This window comes from Thunnus thynnus, chromosome 20, assembly GCF_963924715.1.
Source record: "Thunnus thynnus chromosome 20, fThuThy2.1, whole genome shotgun sequence".
In the NCBI taxonomy this organism is placed as follows: Eukaryota; Metazoa; Chordata; class Actinopteri; order Scombriformes; family Scombridae; genus Thunnus; species Thunnus thynnus.
Window position 1 is genome coordinate 15876791 of NC_089536.1, and position 25657 is coordinate 15902447.

Genomic DNA, 25657 nt, shown 5'->3' on the forward strand with positions numbered 1-25657 from the left:
AGAAGAGAAACAAATCACACATCATCCTACAGATTTTACATCACATGAACTCTAAAACAAAACAGTTTGTCGGCAACTCAAGTAGACTCACCTCCCTCCTTGACTGCTCCCCAGCCAGTGACCCAGCTATCAGTACCGTTGTTGAACACACTGCTACTGGCTGACTGACACACAGATCTGATGTAGTCTGTGGATTTGACTGGTGAGGACAGTCTGAGCAGAGCGATGTCGTTGTTGATGGTGTTGCTGTCATAGTTTGGATGTAAAATGATTCTGGCAACAGTTCTGGACACTTCGTTTGGGTTTTTGCCCTGTAGGTTCTGACGTCTGAGAGAAACTTCCAGCCATCCAGACGTACTGATAGTAAAGTAAAAATGAAAAACACATTGGTTTTAAGAAAAACGTATTGCGATGCAGCCAAACGATGGTCTTACCTTAAGGACATATGCATTCGATGCAGAAATTGGTCTGCTCATTGGATCCAGTGCATACAAGGCCATGGAGCCATGGGTAAGCCATGGTCATGAATAGTGTTAATGAAGACCCTTTGTTGTTAGAACAGGCAAAGATGGACTGTAAATGGGCAGCTCAAGGAAAGTGTTGTTAACCACAGAAAAGGGAAAACATGCAAGGTAACAGTAAACTGCATATCCTTTGCAGCTCTTGATGACTTGTGGCAGCAGCAGTTTAAGCAGGACTTCCCTGAGAGGGGAAAAGATGAACAAGTTGAGATGTCCAGAGAAGATCAACGATTCATGGACATGGTCTCAGAATCAGCTAAACTTGTGGACAGGCATAATAGTGTATGCCTAGCCCTGAAGAACCAGATGGTCAACATGCCAAATAACTGTAAGGTAGCTGATGGCGTATATCATCCTGTGAAGCAGAAGTTCATGGTTGTGTTCGACTATGGTGCATCCTACAAGGGCACATCTTCGAACAAACAGCTTCTGCAGGGACCTAACCTGACCAGCAGTCTCATGGGTGTTACATTCAAACACAAACCTGTGGAAGTTATGGCAGATGTGAAGGCAATGGTGGTGACTGGTAATTTTTTTTTGATTATCACAGGCTAGGATATGCCGATGATTAGCAACAACATTGAAATTTATGCATTATTATTTTTTGTGCAGTGTCAGATTTAACAAAAAACTCCCTCTCAGCATGCTAGGGACCTAAAAGGTCAAAAACTGCCTGCAGATAAAAGGCTCATCAGAGTCAACATGCAGATTTTGTGACTGATGAGCTCTGCAAAGGTTGTACAAGCACACCATCAAGTTGCACAACGCCTTATATATATCAGTTTAATTTTCTTACAGAGAAAGGATTTGAAAATTTGCATTTGGCTTTTGGGGTGAGCAGTAGCAGGAAAAGAGGTTCACTTCCTGAAGACAGGCTGTAGTCCAAATGAGACCGTGTGCACAGTTGCAATAAGAAGAAAAAGACAAAAATACTTTTTTTTCCAGTGAAGTTGTGATGAAACTAATTGATAAAGAGCAATAAGATTTTGATATGGCAGACTGCTATTTGTTTCCTTAGATATGTGAAATACCTGTGGCACCATAATATAAAAATTTGTACATACAGTAGGTACCTCCAAAAAACATCTATAATGTTTTTGAATGTCAAAACTACAGATAAACAGCCAACAATAGACACAAAGTTATCTATCAGATATTGAATCCAAGGGTGTTTATCTGCCTGTGGTGAAGTTGGACCACATAATAAAACTTGGTGTGTTTGTAATATGAAATTTAAATTTCCTCTCTCCTCAGCTGATGTCAGAAAGAAATCAAAGACATCAACAGCACTGTTGGAAAAGGGAACTATAAAAATATCTCAAGAAAAGCGTGCCATTTGTGTTGGCATTTTCCCTCAATAGCGCCTAAAACTGAATTCCCAGTGAGCCGTCTTGCTTGAATTTAAAGTGATGAAAACTTGTTCAAGTCTGATGAAAACACTTTTGTGGTCTGAATGTGGTCTCTCCTAACATCGGTGTCCAACATCCTCTTCTCTTTTTTCAGTGACAAATGTGTTGCCACACCTGCCAACAAGAGCTGTGGTTAGTGGTAAAGTTTTATTTTTCTATTTATCATTTTAATCATTGTATCATTATTTATCAGACTTACATCAGAATGAGCATTAGTACCCAAAACATCATTCTGGGTTTAATCTAGTTGCCCTGAAACTAACTTGAAAATAATTTGTTTGTACTTCTTACAAGTGTTAGACATACACTTTGAAAGTCTTTGAAAAATACGTTATTTAAGGGATTGGATCAAAATTAAAGAATTGCATATGCTTTGTGCAATGAAATGACAACATACAATGTGCTCACGTACAACAGAAAGCGTTTGTCAATACTGTAACCCCTCCTACACAAAAGTTCCTCTAACTGATTGCCTTTGCTTTGAACGGTCACCTTATTGTTTCTGCATTTTGCTTTCGACGTCTCCCTCCATCACAGCTTCAGTAGCAGAAATAGTTTTCATAGTTTAATTTGTACAACTCAGAGAATAAGTCATACTTTTAGTGTTTTTCATGGGAGTGACACAATGGACTGGATAATATCTACCACATTATTCTTGTCAGGTAAGACAAAATTTATACATCTTGATTTTGTTTTTCATTGTCCCTTTATGAGTTTTTTTGCCAGCAGTGAAAATAGGATCCTGCCATTTCATTTAATGATTTCTTATTTTATAAACATCTTTTTATCATTTAATTATCAATTATCATTTGTTTTATTTTAAAAAACACAAAGGATAATAGATCAATAATTGTAATCACTATCTATCACTGTAATCGCTATTTCTTGATAATATCAAGAAAAAAAAATTAAAATTATCATTTTTACATCTATGGTTCATCCTTTGTTAGTCAAACTTCCTGCCTCAGTATGTGACCAACTCAGTCTTAAAAATTGCTTCACCAATGCTGCATAATCCTCTAAATTCTTTTTGGACATTACATGGGGTAATTCAAAACTGCACGGATTTGTCTCAATCCACAAAATCCAACTTTACTTAACTTTTAGGTCTCATGGTTCAGGGGCTCTGAAAAAGTGCTTCATATGGCGCTAATTACACCTAAAACAAAATACTAGTTCATTTTCCCCCTGCTTATGTCCTGTGTAACTGATTATAAGAGCCTCAATTATTTTAAATTCATCCATTAATTTCTTATATATACCTACTTATCCTGTGCAGGCTTGCAAGGTGCACTGAAGGCATTGTTTTTCAGAGGGCTGACACATAAACACAGACATCCTAAGTTATTATTATGTTTGAATTCAAATTGAATTGTTAATACTGCAACAGACATTACTCGGCTCTCGAAAGTTAACATGATCATATCTGCTGAACGTATACAACTTGTGAAACTATCAGACACCGACACAACACATCCTACTCATCTATCTCACTCATCAGAAGGAAGCTGATGTAAATGTTCTATGTGGGAGGGCAGTAACAAATTTCCTGCTACTCCCTTTGTGATATTTTCTGCTACCAGTGGTTTATTTCAGTTTAATATATATTACAATACGATGTAAAAACACAACAGAATTTGATGACATGAACTAAATGATGGGTAACTATGAACACGTTAACATTAACAAATAAAATCTATAATATAGCACCTTCTCTAATTGTCTTCCTGAAGACATAAAGGTCACAGTAGAAAAAGCAGAACCTGAAGGTGTTGGTCTCAGGATGATGAAATCATTATCATTATTTTGTGGATTTACTGTTTCTTTTTTTGAAAGTCTGTGACATTAAAAGTATAACATGATGCAAATTTGGAATATTTTGAAATGTAATGGCTACCAAAATTAATTAATATCCATCTGCAAGTGTCTGCCTGACGTTCAACAGATCCATTAAAGGAAGTTAACATGGTTATCTATCACACAATCTCTTTCAACCATTTTAAAAGCTGTTAACCATGAGAAAATATTTTGTCAGGTGGTCAAAGAGTTTATATAACTTGGACCATTTTTTCAAAACCTCATGTTTTTAGAAAACCTCAAAAGGTCAAAAGATGGTAAATGGACTGCACTTATATAGCACTTTTCTAGTCCTCCGACCACTCAAAGCGCTTTACACTGCATGCCAACATTCACCCATTCACACACACATTCATACACTGATGGCAGTGGCTACCATGGAAGGTGCCAACCTGTTCATCAGGAGGGGAACCTAACAGATTCACACACACTCACACACTGATGGCACAGCCATTGGGAGCAATTTGGGGTTCAGTATGTTGCCAAAGATACTTTCACATGCAGACTGGAGGAGCTGGGGACTGAACCACCAATCTTCCAATTAGTGGACAACCCGCTCTATTTCCTGAGCCACAGCCGTCCCCACAGATGGCTGTAAGAAAGACCTTATTTTTGCAACATTCAAACAAAAATATCACTCCATGACAGGATATCCCCTGTGAAGGCAATTATACATGCTGTGTAATATAGTGCACTGTATCTTTACTTCAAGTCTTAGTATTTATCATGTATAGTAATTGTTCAGAGCCACAGTTTAAAATTCAAACATTCCTGACTTTGGTACCCTCTAGTGGTTGTATAAAAAAGACAACACTTCACACACCACACTCATTTATAGACTGAAAGCAACACGGACTGTACAGATTTTCACAAGGACTATCTCCTATTCCTGCAAATAAAAACTTAATGCCATGAGAATAATTTGAAAGATACTGTAACTGTACACATTGTGGCTTTAAATCAGATAAATTGTGTGGTTCTTCCTTCTTTATTCCTCAGTGTTAAAAGCTGCACTTTGTTTCAATATCGATCCTGTGGCTTGGAAGTCCCTGAATAGCTCTGCTGCAGGTTTTGGATACCAGGTGGTACAAAGACAATCAGAGTAAGTAGTGTGATGTGGTGGAACATGGATTTACAGTAACCATATCTGCTTCTTCACATCTGACTATGATAGGGTTTTTCCAGCTTGCATCTCTGTCATATGCTAGTTTTACAGTAATGAGGTCATAAGCATGCAGCATTTCTTAATAGATAAAATGTGGGATTTATTTAGCTACACTGTACTCACTGAACAGGTGCTCTCACCTGATTGTTGGGTTTTATTTCCTCAGTTTGCTGGTCAGTGCCCCCCTTGCACAATATTCATCAAATCAAAGAGGGCAAATATTTAAGTGCTCCACTGAATCCTGCACGAAAGTATCAGTACCAGGTGAGCAACTACTCAGTTGAAAATGCTTTATGTAAACCATTCAAATTTAAATGATAAAAGCTATTTTGCCACCGAAGATTTTGTTATCCTTCACATCACTTACATGGAAATTGAATTAGGAGGGGATCTCTAATATAGCCAGTATGAAGAGGAGGAATGATTACAGCAAGACCTCTCTCGATATTCATATGTTCTGGTGATAGCTGTGGTTTGGTCACTGGGTAATGCTTTAGATTACAGCCTGCAATGTGCAGGGTAATTACTCCGGAGTATCGGTGTAATCTTTTGTACTAACGGTGTATCAGTACAGTATATACTAATACATATACGTAGGTACATGGGAACAAGATATGAAATTATGTAATAAGGGGCTAACAATTTTGGATCTTAAAAATAATATACACTGTAGTTATTTTTTTAACTTATTTTATTATTACAGGGTACGTATGACCTACTGAGCAATAATCTGGAAGTTTGAGAGGAACTTAGAGCGAATTTTACTGTAGTTGTTATCTAACTAACAGGTTCCTATTCTATTATTGCAGGGTAAAACTGAGTAAAAATCTGGATGTTTTGGGAAAGATGGAGTGATGACTTCTGCAGCATTTAATAAATATGATGTGATTTTATTCCAAAATGACCTTATTACCAACAAACAAGCAAACTACATTGTTCCTTTATAATTTTGGGGTACCTAAATAACTATGGGGTACATCTGTCCATTTACCTCGGAACAAAGGTCCAAGGGACAGTGTATTGTCGTGTATACTGTCGGCCTCTGAAAACTCTCAGCTGTTGTTCATCTCACCAGCAAATTTCAGTACTGGTTGCTTGTTTATGGCTATGTGGCCCTGTCTGCCATCAGCAGACAGAATTCACCTGCCCTAGATGTTACTCACTTTTGTTTCAGTATAAACACATGTTGACAATTCTGAAGTCGTTAAAATGTTGAAAGTCTTCTCCCTGATAGTTCCCCCCTTGTGACATGTAGTTACAGGGTAAGCACAGGAAACACCAGCTGTAATCTTTAGTGTACATTGTATGCCTTGTATCATATTAAAAACAAAATCTTACATCATTAACATTTAATTAACTTCTTATTTCAAAATAAATTATAAACCTTCAAGTAACAAATAGCATTGAATTCTTTATTTCTTTGTTTTTCTTGCATTGCTTCCTCAATTTGTTCTTCTTTTTCATCTTCAAGTCCTGATGATGACAGAGTTGTGGTTGAGATGAGGGGAAAGAAGCTGATGCACGTTAGCCTATGTTGATCCTATATATCTCTTGACCATAATTTATAGTCTGAGATATCTGGATTTTTGACAGCTACGATGTCTCCCATTTGATGAAAAGCCATAAGAATCAAACTGTTTGTCACTCAGCCACAAAGCCATCATTGCTGGCATTCTAGATTTGAATAAATACAATATTAATGGGCTATGTAAGGCTATACAAGAAATATAGCTAACTAAAATCAGTGTCTTGTTTCTAGTTTGTCAACAAACCATTACAAATGTGTGGCAAAATAATAATGGAAAAGTTGAGTTTTATTGCCAATTATCTGGTGGGAAAAGCTTGCAACAAATAAGGTATGAAGTCAGAAACATGGGCAATTTTTCCCTTTTCTTTGATTTTACTGGCAAAGCCTAAATGCAGCAGGACATTTTTGATATGTTGCTAACTGCCAGCAAAGTCATCAAAAGTTAATATAATATCAGTATTAGTAGTATATCAGTAGTAAAGTAATTGTTACCTCTTTTTCCACTTCACATCTTCTTCCCCAGTACCTACATATTGGTACGTACTTTATTGGTTCACCTTTAGTACAGTAAGATTACACCATAACTCCGGAGTAATTATGCTGTACGTTGTGGGCTGCAATCCAAAGCGTTACTAGTCACTGTACTAAATGATGGTTTTAACATAACTCATGACTGATGTTTTGTATGCAGTGCCAGATTTTGCAGTGAACATGTCCCTTGGTTTGACAATGACAAGTGATCCAACCACAAAAAACACTCTGGTAAGTTGGTAAATGGCAGAGATTTACAGTTCATTAGTAATATAAATGCAAAGGTCAGGGAAAATTCTTTTAAACTTTTCTTTGTCTTTCTACCAGTGAAACAATTTTTGTCTGCTTTGAATTTCATGAATGCACAGAAAAGTTAGAAACTTATTATTGACTTGGCCTTGACTCTTTTCAGGCATGTGGTCCAACCATCCCAAAGGACTGCAAAAGTATCACCATGTACAACGGTGTATGCTTGCAGATAAACAGTTCTGGTGGTGTTGCGGATCCTGTGCCTTCTTCTCCTGAAGGTATTTATGTTGAAATCTCACTATTTCAAAAGCATAATAAAATAGTGGTGAAAAATGTCTGATAATATTGTCATATCACTGCACACACTCTAAAACACACTATCATCAAAATAACACATGCACACACGTACATGTGTGTACTTTTTAGCACACGTGCGTGTGGACTTGAAACAGCCCTACCACATGCATGCAAATATGTTTGTCTGCTTCTTTATCTTTTTTCATCAACAAAACCAGAGTGAATCCAGGTGGGGGCAACAAACGAGATTGACAAGTGGCTGATGGTATGCCACTAGTGGATCAGTGCCATTTGCCAATCCCTTCAGTGTATGCCAATGATGAATATCCTGATGATAGAATCACAGATCACAAGGACCATTAAGACATTCCCCATCGTATATGACAAGGTTGCTAGGATTTTTAACAGAAATTTTCACTGCATTAGCTGTGGTAGAAGGTCCCTCACCACCTATGGGGTCCCCTACCCAGGGACGCTTGGTCTTAGGCAGAGGATTAGGTGGAGAGCCTGTCTCACTGGACAAAGGAGTAGAGATAGGACATTTCCTTGTTAATGATGTGAATTGGTCACTTGTACTACCAGCTGCAAGCAGAGGAAATGAGCTATCTGCAAGCTTGGCCAGTGGAGCGAAATGGTTTCTCAGGGGGACTTCATTCTCTGGGTCGAAAAAAGGGATAGAGAGCCTTCTCTTTCCCTTTACCACTCAAGACCAGGCTGCAGGCTGCAAGAAGCACAGCTGAGCCTACAACCCAATTGCCAGTATAAAACATTGGCATTGTAAGTTTCTGCAAACCATAGATACACTGAATCTCTATGTTTCAATCGAATATTTTGCGTGTAATTAAAACTCACGTTAAATGGCCGTTATAGGTTGAATAATTATGTGTTATGTTGTGACAACACTGTGGTTAATGTCTGGTTAGGTTTAGGCACAAAAACCACTTGGTCAGGGTTAGGAAAAGATCATGGTTTGGGTTAAAATACCCAGTTTTGTTGCCAGAAAAACCACTGCAAATGTCCTGACATCTCGCTAAAAATACCCGGTTTTGTCAGTTGATATGATGCAACCAACTTTCTAGCCAACCGCCCAACCTTTCTCCTCCTAATATGAAAATCAACTCACATAGATATCATCTGAACTACGTGACTTTCCCTGTGATACATATTATAGAAATGTTGATCTGCTACGTATTAAACGTATAGAAATATAGAGATTCAACGTAACTGTGGTTTGCAGAAACATACAATGGCAACATTTTATTCTGGTGACTGGGCTGGAGCTTGACGTTGCAGGAGGTCATCAATCAAAGTTTCTATTGATTACAACTCACTTTTGATATGGATGAGCTCAGTGGCCAACACCATTATGCTGACCGTCATGTTCGTCTTCAGTGTTGAATAAACAGCAATTAGCATGTGAGGCTGCTACTGCTGGGCCACAGGCCGACTGTGAGGCTGCTGCTGCTGGGCCTCGGGTTAGCTTGTGGCACAGGTCCAAAGACTGGGCCTGCTGTAATAGATCAGCCTCTGGTAAGCAGGTTAAAAGCCATGGTTTCCTCCCGGTTGGTGGTGACAGACAGCTGAAATTCTCCTAAACTGCTCACAGGTGGCAGACTCAGGCAGATGGTGCTCTGCAGTCAGCCATCAGCCTCCCCCAGCCAGGACACCCTTAGTGCTTGTTGTACAAGAGGTATACTCCTCACCCAGACAGGGCCAACTCTAGTCATATTGGTGCCCTAGGCAAGTTTAGGATTTGTTGTCCCCCCTCCGGTTAAACAACCCTACATAAAACACATAGAAATAGATGTGAGAGCTGAATACATCAACAAGACAAAAACAAGAAGACAACAACAAGATTAAAAAGTATGTTGGAAATCAACTTATAGTAGCTTCTTTATTAACACTCTTCCACTATCAGGCATGTCATTGGTAAAATTTCTAAAAAGCTTAAAAAATAATAGTATTACCAGTACCGGTCGCCAGCCTCGCCATCACACACACACTCTCACTTCACTTCACTTCAATTCAGTTAAATTCAACACATACAGTATATCTTATGCATGTATTTGTGTGTGTGTGTATATATGTGTGAATGCATGCGCATGCTGTATGTGTCTAGGTCATTCACTGTCCCTTCGGTTGGGGCATGTTGATACATATTGGGCAGCAAGATATGCCCTCTCTCTCTCACACACAGCTGCACACTCACTACGCACACAACATATGCACTGAGCTATCCCTTAAAGGATCTACACTACTTGTATAACAGCGACCAACCTGACCGACACCTCCCAAAAGAAAAAATTCTCCTTGGATCTATACAAATCTCGTAGGTGACCTTAAAACAGCAAATTTTGCAACAAGGTGACAGAGGGTGGCATCTGGCCCTTAAGGAGAAACTTTGGTATTTTTCAAACTGGACAGTATTTTCCCATCTTTTTGTGCCTAATTGTCTAATGGGGATGAAATTTTCTGAAATTGGTCTAGTATTGAGCAAGAGCACTTCAGCCAGCAGTTGCTAAACAGGCTGCAATGTAATCCTTATGCCCTGTCAATGTATGTCCACTAAAAGTGCTTGTTTTGCCAATGACAGGATCAGATTATTATTATAAGTGTCTGACAACATAATGGAAAGGATCATACAGAGAAATAAAATGGGTTTTTTTTACCTTTCACTTGATCCAGTTTGTTTGTTATTGTGTCTAACCAAGTCTCGCTCGAGGAGAAGTCTTGTTTTGAAATCTCAAAAGAGTTGAGTGTTCCCACCCTGAATGTTGTTGATAAGTTGATAGCTACATAATATGTTACACAGTCACAACAAATGTGACACTCAAAAAATGCAATATGAATAGGCTACGTACATTATATACACACACACACACACACACACACACATATATATATATATATATATATATATATATATATATATAAAAACCATTCATGTTACTGTGTGTAAAAGCCAACTGCAGATGGATATTTTTTAAGAAATAAATGCAAATGCATATATTGAGATCAAGAATATTTATAATTAAAGTTAAATCCTTGACAAATTTAGGAACACCTATAGAAGGATGTCCAAATATATTTTCCTATTATTATTAATTGTGATAAAATAATTGGATTCAAACACAACCCACATATCACTTGATCAGCTTGCTACTCTTGTTAAATTTGTTTTTTCATCAAAGATTAAAATATGTCCAACAATCTAAAACAACTCTTATTAAATTCAGCATCAAATGTGATTACATTTACAGTAGTTAAAACTTGCACAATAAGTAATAATTTGTGTGAAATTAAAAGTAAAACAAAAATAAGGTATCATTGATATAGTCGCCCAGATAATGGAACACTGAAAGACTGGTGGGGGACATTAAAAGGGAATTTTGTGTAGGTATGTAGTTCATTCATAGTTCATTTATTACGAAGCCCAGAATCAGTTTGTTGCATGTATGTATGATATGATATATGTGGACAAATGTTAAATTTATTGATCAAGTTACTTCAAGGGAATTTTTTTAGGATTATTCTAATTCATGACACATCTCTTGTGCAGAGTGCCGAATCCAAGCAGACATTGCGTTTCTGTTGGATGGTTCAGGCAGCGTGTCCTATCAAGATTTTCAAACCATGAAGAATTTTGTGAAAGATCTGGTCGGCTCATTCCTGGCAGGAGACACACAGGTAAAGGATAGAGTTCCCGCTGCCTGTAAAACCACACAGAAACCATAGAACCTCAGATAATTTTTTTTGTGCAGTGTTGAAAGAAAATATAATTTCACAATTGTTTTACATGACGACTTGACTGTAATATACTTATGCTCTACGATTTTTTGCCTCTTTTGCAGTTTGCTGTTGTCCAGTTCTCTAGATTTCCCAACATCCATAACTTCTTCAATGATTTTTTCCGAGATGGATCATGGGAGTCTAACATTGATGCAATAGTACAACAAAGGGGAGGAACTTATACAGCTAATGCCATCCAATATGTGGTGTAAGTGCTGTAACTGTAATTATCATGTTGACTTCCTGTCTGGACTTCCTGTCCAGTCAGAAATGTCTCAGGGATTAAACTATAAACCCAATCTATCTATGCTGGGCCAAGTAATAGTGGTTTTCAATTTGACACAGATGTACAGTATACCTTATTTTTCCACATGCAGTCCTGCAAAAGAATACACTATAATTTTTACAGTGAATTTGAAAGCACTAAGCACTGCGTAGACTTTAAACATTTTAGATTTAGGCAACTGCTAGTTGTGTGTCAAAAAAGACACTGTGGTAGACAAAACAGCATGCAACTCTTTTGAAGGTGTAGTTTATGATGTTGTGTATTGAAGTAAGTCTATCCAAAAACATTTTGACATTTGGAAAGACATTTTGAAACACAAACAAAGTGACAATATTCTCTGTAATGTGGATAGAAATACTGAAAAAAAGATAAGGCATCCTGAAATATCAATTAATTTTCCTAACCTACAAAGCCACGTAATTAACCTAACAACAAAATGTACTGTAAGAAGCTGTACTGAAATTAGACCTTTTTCTTTTTTTGACAGTCGAAATGTTTTCACACCAGAAAAAGGTTCCAGATCAAATGTGAGGAAAGTCTTGATAGTCGTTACTGATGGAAGATCTCAGGACCACCGAAACTTGCCATATGCAGCAGGCTTAGCTGAGAATAAAAAAATTGTTCGTTTTGCTATTGGGGTAAGTTGTTTAATTAATTCAAATGTGCTGAATGTTGTGTTTTATTCATTTAAACATGACATACAGTTCAATTTACAGTGAATACTATATTTCTGTGAGTTTTATTTTGCAGTGTCACATGATGCTATTTGACTACTTTAAAGGCCCAATCCATAATTTCTCTGATAAATTTGATTATACTCTCATAAATTTGATTATACTTTCTTATATAACTGAATAACTATAGTACTGAGAGTAACATTCAAGTGGTTAAAACCAAGTTGGTGAGTGTGTTTGCCTCTAGATTTTCCCCTAACCTGGATGCTGACACTCTACGTAGTTATTTGACTGAGAAATTTGGCAATAAATCAGTGACATGCCCAAAAATTGACTCAACCTGGAACAGATTCAGCTCGTTTCAGGTCACTGCAGAATGCAATGAAGTTGCTGATATGTACAAGCCACAACTTTGGCCAGCTGGGACTTATGTCCATCGTTATTATGAGGCTCGTAGACTCAGAGCTAACGACAGTGAGGCCTGTGGATCAGCAGGGGGAGCTGGTCTGCAGCGCTTTGTGAATACACCTGTATCTCTACATGGGAGCCATAGCCTAGTATATGCCCAGTCAAACGTAAGCAGCTAGTAAAAATGGCATAATATGAACTGAACTAATCTAAATGCAAATCAGTGTTGTATCATATAATGCACGAGGGCTGCGTGTTGGCCACAGTGATGCAGACAAATCTCGCCGTGTGGTTGTGGACAAGCTCTTGGAGATCTGTGATATATTGTGTGTTCAAGAGACATTCTTAGCTAAACAAGACTTGGAAAGACTAAATTCTTTACATAAAGACTTTTACGGGGCTGGTGAGTCTACTACTGACCTTAGCAGCAAAATAGTTCGAGGCAGAATTCCAGGTGGAGTCGCCATTTTATGGAATAAGAAATATGATCAGCTGGTCAATGTGGTTAGATTAGACATTGATTGGGCTATTGGAGTAGAGTTTAATTGTAAGGACAAAAAGTTCATCATTTTGAACATTTATACACCTTATGAGTGTTACCAAAATGAAGGAGAATATCTCAATAGATTGGCATGTGTGATGTCTTTCATTCAAGACTGTACTTCCACCTGCATCTATGTTGTTGGAGATATGAATGCTGATGTCTCTGATGTTAATTATTTATTTGCTAATCACTTAATGCAGTTTTGTTCTGATGGTGGTTTGATCCTCTCTAGCAATGTGCTTATGTCTGACAATAGCTATGCATATATCAGTGAAGCTTGGCATTCAACTTCATGGCTTGATCACTGTATATGCACAGCTATTGCACATAACACTCTAGATGCCATGGAGATTAATTATGATCTGGCCACTACAGACCACATACCCTTTTCTATGTTGCTAAATTTTGGCAATATACCTGTTCAATCGTCTGTTGATAGCAACATAGGTGCAGGGAAATTAAACTGGTCTAACTTAATACAAGAGAATCTTAAAGAATACATTTCTCGGACTGACACCTTGTTGGGAGGTGTTGAACTACCAAAAGATGCTACTGTTTATTGTGATATGAATTGTAAAAACCTGCAACATAGTAATGAGTTATATTTTATGTATGATTCCACTGTGGAGTCTCTCCTTATGTCCAGCAGGCCTTTTTATAAACATAAGTCTGATGTGTACCATGCTAAACCGGGTTGGAATGACTATGTAAAAGTCCACTTGCGAGGAAGTAAAAAAACTCTACCCTTTGCTTGCTATTTGTTTTACTGGGTTATTAGTCCATGGTATTCTATCTGACTCTATTTTATCTGTTATACTGGTGCCTGCCATTAAAGATAAAGCTGGTAAACTAAACAGCTTGGAGAATTACAGGCCTATAGCCTTCGCCATAATTTTATCCAAAGTGCTGGAGAGAACGCTACTAAATAGGCTGGAACAGTACATCCTGACTTCTGACAACCAGTTTGGCTTTAAACGTAAACATGGCACTGATATGTGCATTTTTGCTTTAAGGGAGATTTTAGATAAATACAATAGGCAAAATTAAAAACAATTTTTATGTGTTTTATTGATGCCTCTAAAGCCTTTGACTGTATAAATCATGAAAAACTATTTAATAAATTACATGAAAGAGGTGTTCCTAGATTTCTAGTTAGAATCCTGATTTTTTGGTATGCTCATCAGACGATGCAAATTAGATGGGAAAATTCTGTATCTGCTCCATTCCATGTGAATAATGGAGTTCGACAAGGCAGTATCTTGTCTCCTTTCCTTTTTAACATCTATATGGATGATCTGTCACTGCAATTGAAAAGATGTGGAATTCTAGTCGGCAATTCTATCATTCACCACCTTATGTATGCGGATGATTTGGTGATTTTCTGTCCATTTAGTGCTGGTCTTCATCAGTCATTGAGGGTATGTTCACAATATGGTATAGATTTTGACATCAAATATAATGCAACTAAGAGTAATATTATGATAGTCAGGAGTAGAGAAGACAGAAAATGAGTAATTCCTGATTTCTCCCTGTCTGGCATGGCCCTTAGTGAGTCTAATGAGGTTAAATATTTGGGCCATTATATAACTTTATCAGATGATAGGGACATTTACAGACAGTGTCGAAAGTTGTACGCACAAGCAAACATGTTGGCTTGTAAATTAAGTATGTGTTCGGTGACTGTGAAGATCTCTCTTTTTAAAGCTTTTTGTACCCCACTATATACGGCCCACCTGTGGCGGTGCTACAGAAAAGGCAGCATACAGAGACTCACAGTGGCTTATAATGACAGTATGAGGCTGCTGCTTAAAGCTCCAAGAAGCTGCAGCGCAAGCCAAATGTTTGTTAATGTTGGAGTACCCACCTGCTCTGCTGTAATACCAAATCTTATATATAGATGTATGTGCAGATTATCTGATTCCGCTAACAATATTGTTTCAGCTTTGACCAAACCTGAAATGAGTTCCGTCAGGTTCTCATCTAGACTGTGGAACCATTGGCGGTATAGCCTAAATGCAATTGCCTGATTATTGTGGAATGCCTTTTGTTTTTTGAGATTGTTTATTAATTTATTCTTTCTTGTTTTTTTTTGTGTGTGTGTTTTATACTTTACACTTTGTATTTTATTGTGCTATGGACCCTCCATGAGTTGTGTCTTTAATAAAATGTGAATTGAATTGAATTGATATAGTTATAGAAATTGGGCTCTGTGGTTTTTAGCCAATTATAAATCAAATATAGGTCAGCTTGGCTCCAGTTTACAAAGACTTGAGATGTGAAACAAACTTTTACAGAATCAGAAAACTATTGTCTTGGATTTAGTTTGTCTAGTGTTAGCTTGTGTATTAAAGACCTGTCAGTCAGATTGAGAGTATACAATATCAATGGACTCAGTCTTTTACATACATGTGGATAAAACATTTATCTTATCAACTGTATTTTAAAAAGTAAATAATTCAATTCTGTTGCACAGTCTAACACCTCAAACATGTTTTCTCAACAGGTGGGGAATGCATTCACAAACCCTGAACCAAAACAGGAACTAGAAATCATTGCATCTAATCCCCCAGAAAACCACATGTTTCAAGTGGAAAACTTTGGCGCTCTTAAAGCAATACGGCAGAATTTGCAGGAAAAAATCTTCTCTATCGAAGGTACCAATGTAACCTTACCATGATAGCTTAAAATATTTCTTTCATTTTAAGTTGAAATTTAAGTAAATGTTCTAGTTCCAAAAAAGTAAACATAATGAATAGTTTTCCTGTCATTCATTAAGGGGGTTCATTTCAAGTTACATTAGTAACATGGACAATATTAGAAAATACAGACCTCCTATTTTAACATATGAAATGAGTCATTGGCAAATAATTGATAATTACAACTTGGAGCTATGATGAATTTTCAAATCTGTGTGTTATATTAGTCTGAGCATGAATTTATTGTAATGTTGTCTCATTGTGTCTACTCTCTGTAAATCCACTGTATTAAAATCCAACCAATCGCCAGAACAAAACATTGGCAATGAACGTTTCTGCAAACCACAGAAACGTTGAATATATACGTTTCAACACGTATAATAAGTATCATATCAACATTTCTACAAATGTAGCATATTTACATTTCTACTCATTGGATAATGATGTTTTATGGTGTGACAACGCTATGGTTAAGGTCTGGTTAGGTTTAGGCACAAAGACCACTTGATTAGGGTTAGGGAAAGATCATGGTTTGGGTTAAAATAAAAATCAAAAATAAAATAAAAACAGCCGATGTCTCACTAAAAACATCCAGTTTTCTCACCAGAAAAACGGCTGCAAATGTCCTGACGTCTCGCTAAAAATACCCGCTTTGTCGATTGAAACAGGAAGCCGACATTGGTTTTGAGGTGGACTCGTACCGTACTCTGCTGATTTCCAATTTGCTGCTAAGAAATTTATGAACCACCCATGGGCCCGTCCTACGGCTATTAGGAAAGTCAGCTCATATAGATTGAATGTGAACTACGTCACTTTAGAAATGTTGAGATGATAAATTTTGTTGACATTTTGATATGATACGTATTGTTGAAATGTTAATATGCTACATTTTGTAGAAATGTTGAGATGATACGTTTTGTTGAAATATTAATATGATACGTATTACACGTGTTGAAACGTAGATATTCAACGTTTCTGTGGTTTGCAGAAACGTAAACTGCCAACGTTTTATTCTGGCGACCAGGCTGTAAAGACTTCTTTATGGAAATTTGGAATTTAACTTGCACAACATTGTATAATGCTGCATTCAGAAATGTTTGTGCTCATTTATGTTGCTGTTACAGGTGCTAAAACTGGTGGAGAGTCACTGAAAATGGAAATGGCTCAAGTGGGATTCAGTGCAGCTTATGTGCCCGGGGTAATTAAAAACACCAGACATTCACCAGATAGTATAGTATATAGATAGTATGAAAAGTATATAGTTAAATTAAGTCCAAATGATGAATGTATGATGCATTTAGCCTTTTCCTTGTCTGATGTTTTGTGGCAAATACAGTTTCTATACATTTCTGTCTAAATTGCAGGGGATTCAGATGGGTATTGTTGGTGCCAACCAGTGGAAGGGAGGCTATCAGCAATACACAAGTGCAGACCAGAAGTGGATCTCCTATGATTCTTCGAATATGGAACCTGACAGTTATCTGGGTAAGAATATTATAGTATATGCAATGGTGTATTTACACTGCTGTACTATAATCCTTCCTCCCATCTTTTTGATGGAAGGAATAAGGAGTGATAACTTTATGGCAACATATTTGATATCACATGTAATGCCAAAAAGGACAGTTTTTTTGTTTTTTTTGCAAAAGATGAACCTACACTTTAATGTCTTCTAAATAAAGAAAATACATCAATCACCAAAGTTCCATCTAAAGGAAAATCAAGAACCAAATACCACACCCACTACTGAGCATGTTGATGGATCTTATATGATTCAAAGTTGTGCAGAAGCCAGTAAGATATCAACAAATCCTGGAGGCGCAGCTTGTATAGATATTGTGATGGTTTTTAAAATGTGTTCAGGGAAGACCAAAGTGAAGGCTCCTCATGGTCTCCAGATTTAAATGCACACAAGAAAAGCAAAGAATATTCTGAACTAGAAGCATTCTGCAAGGAACAATGCGTAGGGGGTGACCCAAAGCAAGTTTTTTAATGTTAAATCAAAAAAAAGAATAAATAATGCTTATTTGTAATTAATAGCTTGCTGAAATGTGTAATTTTAAAGATTGTTTCCAGCAAAGGTAATGATGATATTATGTTAATTAAATCAGCAAAAGATACAGTTTGTCCTCAGTTGGCCAAACCTTTGTATACTAATGAGCTTGACTCTTTAATTCTAGGTTACTCCATGGCAGTCGCCAAAACGCGGTTGGGCACACTGACAATTGTTGGTGCTCCAAGATATCAACACAGAGGAGTTGTGATTTCAGTTTATGAAAACAGTCTTGACCAAACAATTGATCCCTTTGTTTGGCAGGTGTGTGCTCACAATTAAGACAATGTAAAGCATTAATATTTTTAATCTTAAATTGAAGGTTGTTGTTTCCTCACTTTACTAATTGTTTTTTGTTGCTTACACAGTTTCAGATCGGTGAATATTTTGGTGCAGTGGTTTGCGCCATGGATGTGGATCGTGACACGTACACTGACCTAGTCCTCATATCTGCCCCTATGTACATAGACAGTAAAGGAGAAGGACGAGTTTATGTTTGCAGCTTGTCAAAAGTGGTAAATGACAGTTTTGTCCAGAATCTATTGGATTTTTTCAATGAGAATTCAAACATTGACTCTCATCCTTTTTTCTATTTCCACTAGAGAGTTGAGTGTCACTTCGATAATCCATTAGTGCTGAGAGGGGATGCATCTGACCAAGGAAGGTTTGGGTCTTCTCTTGCTGTACTGCCTGACCTTAACAGCGATGGTCTCAATGATTTGGCAGTTGGAGCACCTTTGGAGAATGGTGGTCAAGGTAGCATCTACATCTTCCACGGTGAAACAGGAGGAGGAGGAAGAATTCATCCTACTTACTCACAGGTGAGCGAGAGCAAAGAAGCAACAAGAGGATTTGAATGATATGTATGGCCTCTTGTTTGCCACAGTATTTAATATACAATCTTAATAAAATGTAGTTTTGATTGATTAAAACATTTTCATTTACGTAGAGAATCGCTTCCTCTGAAGTCCAGTCAGGACTGAAGTTCTTCGGTATGTCAATCAGTCAGTCGTCTTTTGACCTTAGTAACGACAATCTGCCTGATTTAGCAGTGGGTTCAAAGGGAACAGTGGTCTTACTCAGGTAAGATGCTCCTGTCACACATTATTACTCCCAAATGTAATTCTACCATTTGTGTTCATTTGTGTCAACGTAATCATACAACCATAAGGTTGTATGATTACGTCCACCTTTCACGGTAACACAATTTTAAATTGGTAACAAGACCTTGTTACCAATTTAGGACAGAACTGTTCACCAATAATGGATTGTATCAGGCAGCTAAAATAAGATTTACCAGTTGTGATTTTGGTATACTGCTTTACAATTTTCATATGTACTCTGTCCATTTCCAGATCAAAGCCTATAGTAATGGTCGATGCTGCGGTGACCTTCAACCCAAACAAAATCCAAACTCAAAACTCAGACTGCTCAAAACCACTGGACAACACAGCTACAATCTGCTTTACCATGACCGGACGCTCTACAGTAGATAAAGGTCACTGATTCTCTTCATTGTCTTTAACCACAGACCCACTGTCCGTCCATACTTGTATGTGTGTACATGTGTAACCCTTAAATGAAACTCTAATTCCAGCTAGAGCAATGATTAATTATACTTTAACGCTGGATGCCACACGTAAGGTCCCAAACAACCGAGCTTACATCAGGGAGAAACAGCGAGAGCAGAGTGGATCAATAACTCTTGGCTTAGAGCAACGATGCTTCAATGCGAGTTTCCACATTGAGGTGAGTTGTTTAAAACCTAATAACATCAGGAAAACCCACTACAACCCACACAGCTTCAATGTGAAAAACATAATTTTTGATATAACCAACCTTCACTACTTTGATATTCATAATAGTACCCTCCTCTCACAGGCCTGTCCAGAAGATGCTCTGAATCCACTTAACAATGAGCTCCGATTCACCTTTGATGGTTTGCCTTCTGACAAAAAACTCAGCCCAAGTCTGGCCCAACAGGCTCAGACAACAACCTTTCATCCTGTAAGTAATCTTTAAAGACACCCTCGTTTATTGGTCGGTTTTATTCATACTGAGGGTGTTTTCAAACCTGTATTCATTTGCTCTGGTCCAAATCAGTGGACGAATTGGGAAACTTGGTGTGCTTTCCCGTTGGTTGAATTTCCAACTAAAAAGCATCACTACAAGCCACGAGAGAACATTCACTCCTCTCATTGCTTACATGTGTCTGGGGTGGGAGCAAGAACATAAACACAGAAGAAATTCCTGAAGAATGTCCGGCTATGTCATTATGTTCCCACCAAAAACAAACCACTCCAGAGTTTGTTTGGGACTGGACCGAGACCATATCCTCAAATGGCCTCGGTATGGTTGTTTTGGTCTGCACCTGGGTACGATTACTGTGTTCAGATCTGCCCAGAAGAATCACACTAACGGGGAAAATGATCCAGTTCAATTCACACTTTTCACATGTGGTCTTCACTGACTGTCAGAATTTTAACTGAAGTAAAGATTTAACAATAAAGGTCAGGGTTTGTAAAGTTAAGAAAAACAACTTCTGTGCTGTCCTCCATACATGAGTGATGTATTTTGAAAGCCAGATAAACTCCTTACTTTCACCAAGACTCCATAGACAAGATTGTATTTTGCCCACAGGTTTATTGACTAAGGAAGGGTAAAACTGAAAACAGATACAGAAGGTGTGATTACTTAAACTGCATTGAATTTGACAACAAGCTATTATATGCTTAGCTTATTAAGTTATCTTTTAAACTAAAGTATCTTTTTGTACTGATTGTATATAAACATGAATTACAATAACAATGGATGCAATTAAATCTCCTCTATATTATATACTCACAAAATGATCAAATTATATGAAATGAAACCCTAGAAATGCACTTAAGCATAAAAAGCAAAGATACATACAGACGATGCTGCCATACACATAAGATGTGTGCAGATGGATGTAGAGTAACTAACTGCAGGTCTGCAATACTGTCTTTCAGGAGGCTGAGCATTAACTTCCTGTTTCCTGTCTAATCACATGACATGGAGCATGGAATAACTACTGAAAATACCACAGTCAACCACTAGATGGTGCCTAATCAACAATTTAACAAATTAAATACAACTGTAACAGAACAACATCACTCTCTGATTCATGTTTGTCACATGTTGACAATACTTTTTGTGAATTAATTATATGGCTACCAGGTCATGACAGATACCACCACATAAATGACCATTAGCTACTATGTGGAGAGCTCTCCAGTACTATGAAATGCTCAGGAATCGTCCGTCAAGCTTTCTGAATAATGTTCAGTTGTAATTCTGATTGTTTGTCATGTCTGTCTTGGCCGTTTGCTCTTACACTTTCTGAATATACATGGTTTACTTCATACTGTCTTCCACAGTTACAGTTTGAGATCAACTGCGGCAATGACAGCATCTGTATAGATAACCTGAAAGTGGATTTCAACTTCACCAGGTGAGGCTGAGTTTCAAATGTGAAGCCTGACTTAGGTGTGTGGATCTACTGTTTTATCTGGATTTACTATTGGTGGGCAGGTGACATGTTTAACTTTTCTCTTTGCACTCCCAAATTGATCAACACGCTCTTTTAATTCTACTCTTTCAGCAGAGCATTTAGCGTGTCTTTTTCTACATGCTGGACTAAAGTTACATACACCCGGACTCTCTTTGTGTTTTTTTCCTACCTTCACTTTTCCATTTTCTCCTATTCTATCAGTTCCTCAGAGGTTAAAGTAGGCATTGATGAACTGCTGGAAGTCACTGTGTCAGTGGAAAACAGGGAGGAAAACTCCTACAACAGCCATGTCATTCTCACGTACCCACCTGGGCTCTCCTACAGGAAGTTTACAGGCCTGCAGGTGAGGATCAAGTCTGTTTCAATTCAACTCTGGTCAGCTGCTCTCTGAGGTTATGCAGTGATTGTGGAGTATGTGTGCTTTTGTTTAATTAATTTATTTTTTAATAAAGGGAAGAATTGAGTGCAACTCCTTGGACAGTGGAGCTGGCTTATCTCAGGGAAAGACAGACTGCACTATTGACAAGCCTATTTTCAAGAGTAACACTAAGGTTTGTAGTGTGTACAGAAGCATCTCATCTCACTGCAGCTGAACCGAGAGAGGAGACAATCTGATCTCTCTCATTCGTTTCGTTTTAGGCACTCTTCATTGTGTCCTATGGAATTGAAGCCAACAGTCAACTTGACAGGAAGTTATTCATCACTGCAAATGCCACCAGGTACTGTTGTGTTCATCTTCCAGCCTATAAGCACATCACTGTACATGTTTGTATGTGACAATTATTATTATTACTCATGTGTACAATTAATTTCACCTCTCTTAGCGGGAACGAGCACTCCAAGTCAAGTGAACTTTATAAAATGAGAGGGATGGATGTGAAGTACAGCATTTTTATGACAATTGAAAGGTTTGCGTTCTGTGTGATTTAGCAAGTTTAAAAAGATTTAAAAATAATTTAAGGTGACATTGAAAGGCCTAAAATCTATGAAACATTCAATGTTTCTGTTCAGTTCCCTCAGCTACAGCAATTTCACTTTCGGCAAGAGTAATTTGCAGAAACCACTCCAACAATCAATTCAGGTAAAATATCTTATCCCATCATAATATAATTTTTTTTTTAAAGTTCATTAACTTTATTCAGACTTGACTTTAATGCTCAGTAGGTCTTTTTCTTTTCTCCCCTCTTAGGTTGTAAATGACATCAGAGCGCTGAATTTCACTGTGGTGATCAGGGTGCCGGTAAAGCTCGGTGATAAAGACATCTGGGTGGATTCGAGCAGTTTGCAGGTAACATGTGGGAACTCATTGTTACTGAAACCCCAGAAGTCTCAAATGTAGCTGTTTTTATGCAGCTAAAGCCTTGTGGATGAATTTGTTCTCTGTTAAACTGACATGAATCAGCTCTATTTCAGATTCCAGACTGCCAAAGAGACAAAGATGAAAAACCCACCGTCACAAATTTTGTTGCTCAGATACAAAAAAATAAGTCAGTGGTGAGTATCAGAGGCTCTACCATCTGTACATGGTAGAATTTAATCTAATCTAATTATATATGTATTTAGAAATGTATGGTATTTTAGTGCATTACACTTAAGTTTTCTCTGTTTCCAGCAATAAATTTAGGCCTCCTTTTAATCACCCACAGGACTGCTCTGTAGCCAGTTGCAGAGTGTTCAAGTGCAATCGTGTCATGGGAATACAGGAGCATAAAAAGTACACAATCTCTGCCAACCTTAGTTCTGAATGGATAAAGCAGGTAACTAATGTGTGTGTATTAAAAATAATAATGTTCTAATGAAAATGAACAATCCTAAAGATTAAATCAAATGTCCAATTCCCCTGTTTTTCTTACACAGATTGGACTTGGTTCTGCCAAATTCCTCTTGACCAGCACGGCCAGTCTGGAGTACGACAGAAACCAGTACATCTTCTTTTCAGTGCGGTCAAATAACAATCCTCCCATTCACAAGGTAATTACAGTCAGATTTGTTTATTTGTGTTTGAAAAGAACTTGAATGAAGATCTGATTCAAAGTCTGTCACTTCACAGATTGTGGCAGAGGTAGAAGTGTATCCTGAACCAGACTTCACCAAAGAGATTGTTGGAGGATCTGTGGGAGGGTTGGCTTTACTGGCTTTACTCACTGCTGGCCTGTACAAGGTGAGATACTGTACATGCACTGTTTCAGTTTATAACACAGCATTATGGAGGCAATAAGACAAGCTGAGGTCTGGTATTAGGCAGCCTTTATCATAAAATACACCCAGTTATAAAACTTGAATGTGGCATATTTATATTTTTATTATTCTCTCATTTGGTTTGGTTCTTCTTATGTTTTTATTGTGCATCTCTAATGCAGGATTGCAACGTTTTTATCTAACTTCCTTTGTTTTGTACTCTCAGGCTGGATTTTTCAAGAGTAAATACAAGGACATGATTAATGAGGGGGGAACAGCTGATCCGGGGGTTGAGGGAGGCGAACCCACACCAGAGTAACAAACATGAAGTCAGTCGATGTCCCACAGACAAGACGATACAAGATAGAAAACACCAAAACTGTTCCAACATCTACACTGGCTTTGTTATCTTGGATTAGTTAATCTGTACCATAAATTGTTGTGCGTTTTTGTCTTTAATAGAAAATATATAAATGTGTTGCCATTTTCATGAATAGACATTTAAATGGAAAATATATTTGTGCAACCACTTTCATTTCATTATCCTGAAAAAGAGCTTGTGATCCATACATAGAGCGGCAAGAGTTTTAGAGCTTCAAAAATGATTTTGTAATTCACATTTTGAACTGAATAGCTTACTGTTGGTCTACAAAGAAATATTTGTGCTTATATCCCTGCAAACCATGTGTGTTAATTTGTACACTTTGTTTTAAATGAAAAATAATTAAATACAGTATGATCCTTTGGAGTCTGGTTTTTCATCACATTATACTGTACAACTGCTGAAATACAAGGTGTAAGAGCAGGGACCTTACTTGCTTAAGATAAATGTGTATTTGATACCACTTTTATTGACAATGTGAGCTGCTTTGCTTTTAAATCAATGTTTCATATGTGAAATAAACACTCTGCCTCCTGCCACAACACCAGTAGAGATGTTGTCTGTGACTGTGCTGACTCCATTGAGACAGTTACACTGTCTGTTTCCCAGAACTGGCACCTCCACTTCTTGTAGAGTTTTCAGGGAAGGGTAATGAAACTGAGGAAACAACAAGAAGAGAAACAAATCACACCTCGCCCTACAGATTTTACATCACATGAACTCTAAAACAAAACAATTTGTCAGCAACTCAAGCAGACTCACCTCCCTCCTTGACTGCTCCCCAGCCAGTGACCCAGCTATCAGTACCATTGTTGAACACGCTGCTACTGGCTGACTGACACACAGATCTGATGTAGTCTGTGAATCAGCTGGTGAGGAGAGCCTGAGCCGAGCAATGTCGTTGTTGATGGTGTTGCTGTCATAGTTTGGATGTAAAATGATTCTGGCAACAGTTCTGGACACTTCGTTTGGGTTTTTGCCCTGCAGGTTCTGACAACTGAGAGAAACTTCCAGCCATCCAGACATACTGATAGTAAAGTAAAAATGAAAAGCACATTGGTTTTAAGAAAAAACATATTGCGATGCAGCCAAACGATGGTCTTACCTTAAGGACATATGCATTCCTGAAATCGATACAGAAATTGGTCTGCTCATTGGATCCAATGCATACAAGCCATGGAGCTATGGGTAAGCCATGGTCATGAATAGTGTTAATGAAGACCCTTTGTTGTTAAAACAGGCAAAGATGGACTGTAAATGGGCAGCTCAAGGAGAGTGTTGTTAACCACAGAAAAGGGAAAACATGCAAGGTAACAGTAAACTGCATATCCTTTGCAGCTCTTGATGACTTGTGGCAGCAGCAGTTTAAGCAGGATTTCCCTGAGAGGGGAAAAGATGAAGAAGTTGAGATGTCCAGAGAAGATCAACGATTCATGGACATGGTATTTGACATGGTAATAATTTTTAAAATATTTGTACAAAATAAATATTCATAAAAACCCACTATTTGTGCTTTGCTGAAAAATGTATTAGGATTTGGGCACACCCCTAGTAT

General features: G+C 37.7%; 1 protein-coding gene and 1 pseudogene across 1 annotated transcript; one reads left to right on the forward strand and one right to left on the reverse strand.

The window, feature by feature from the left end:
• The window catches only part of LOC137172614 (polyserase-2-like), a 38978-nt pseudogene extending 38527 nt beyond the window's left edge, over positions 1-451 (reverse strand).
• Positions 452-2442: 1991 nt separating this feature from the next.
• LOC137171621 (integrin alpha-M-like) lies at positions 2443-24649 on the forward strand. The gene is made up of 30 exons (XM_067575652.1): positions 2443-2592; positions 4787-4889; positions 5119-5216; positions 7172-7242; positions 7424-7538; positions 11117-11244; positions 11409-11554; positions 12120-12270; positions 15762-15912; positions 17079-17152; positions 17319-17439; positions 18135-18271; positions 18376-18522; positions 18610-18828; positions 18957-19090; positions 19363-19505; positions 19605-19756; positions 19889-20014; positions 21409-21482; positions 21744-21885; positions 21995-22093; positions 22182-22261; positions 22367-22450; positions 22554-22623; positions 22732-22830; positions 22956-23036; positions 23189-23299; positions 23400-23513; positions 23593-23703; positions 23947-24649. The coding sequence occupies exons 1-30, from the start codon at positions 2556-2558 to the stop codon at positions 24037-24039; spliced, it is 3411 nt and encodes a 1136-aa protein (XP_067431753.1). The 5' UTR covers positions 2443-2555; the 3' UTR covers positions 24040-24649.
• The last annotated feature ends 1008 nt before the right edge of the window (positions 24650-25657 follow it).

Excerpts from the sequence above, each read along its gene's own strand:
- LOC137171621 (XM_067575652.1), top strand. The coding sequence starts at position 2,556 with ATGGACTGGATAATATCTACCACATTATTCTTGTCAG. Across the intron at positions 2,593-4,786 it reads TACCACATTATTCTTGTCAG|TGTTAAAAGCTGCACTTTGT; the intron begins GTAAGACAAAAT and ends TTTATTCCTCAG. Across the intron at positions 23,704-23,946 it reads TCACTGCTGGCCTGTACAAG|GCTGGATTTTTCAAGAGTAA; the intron begins GTGAGATACTGT and ends TTGTACTCTCAG.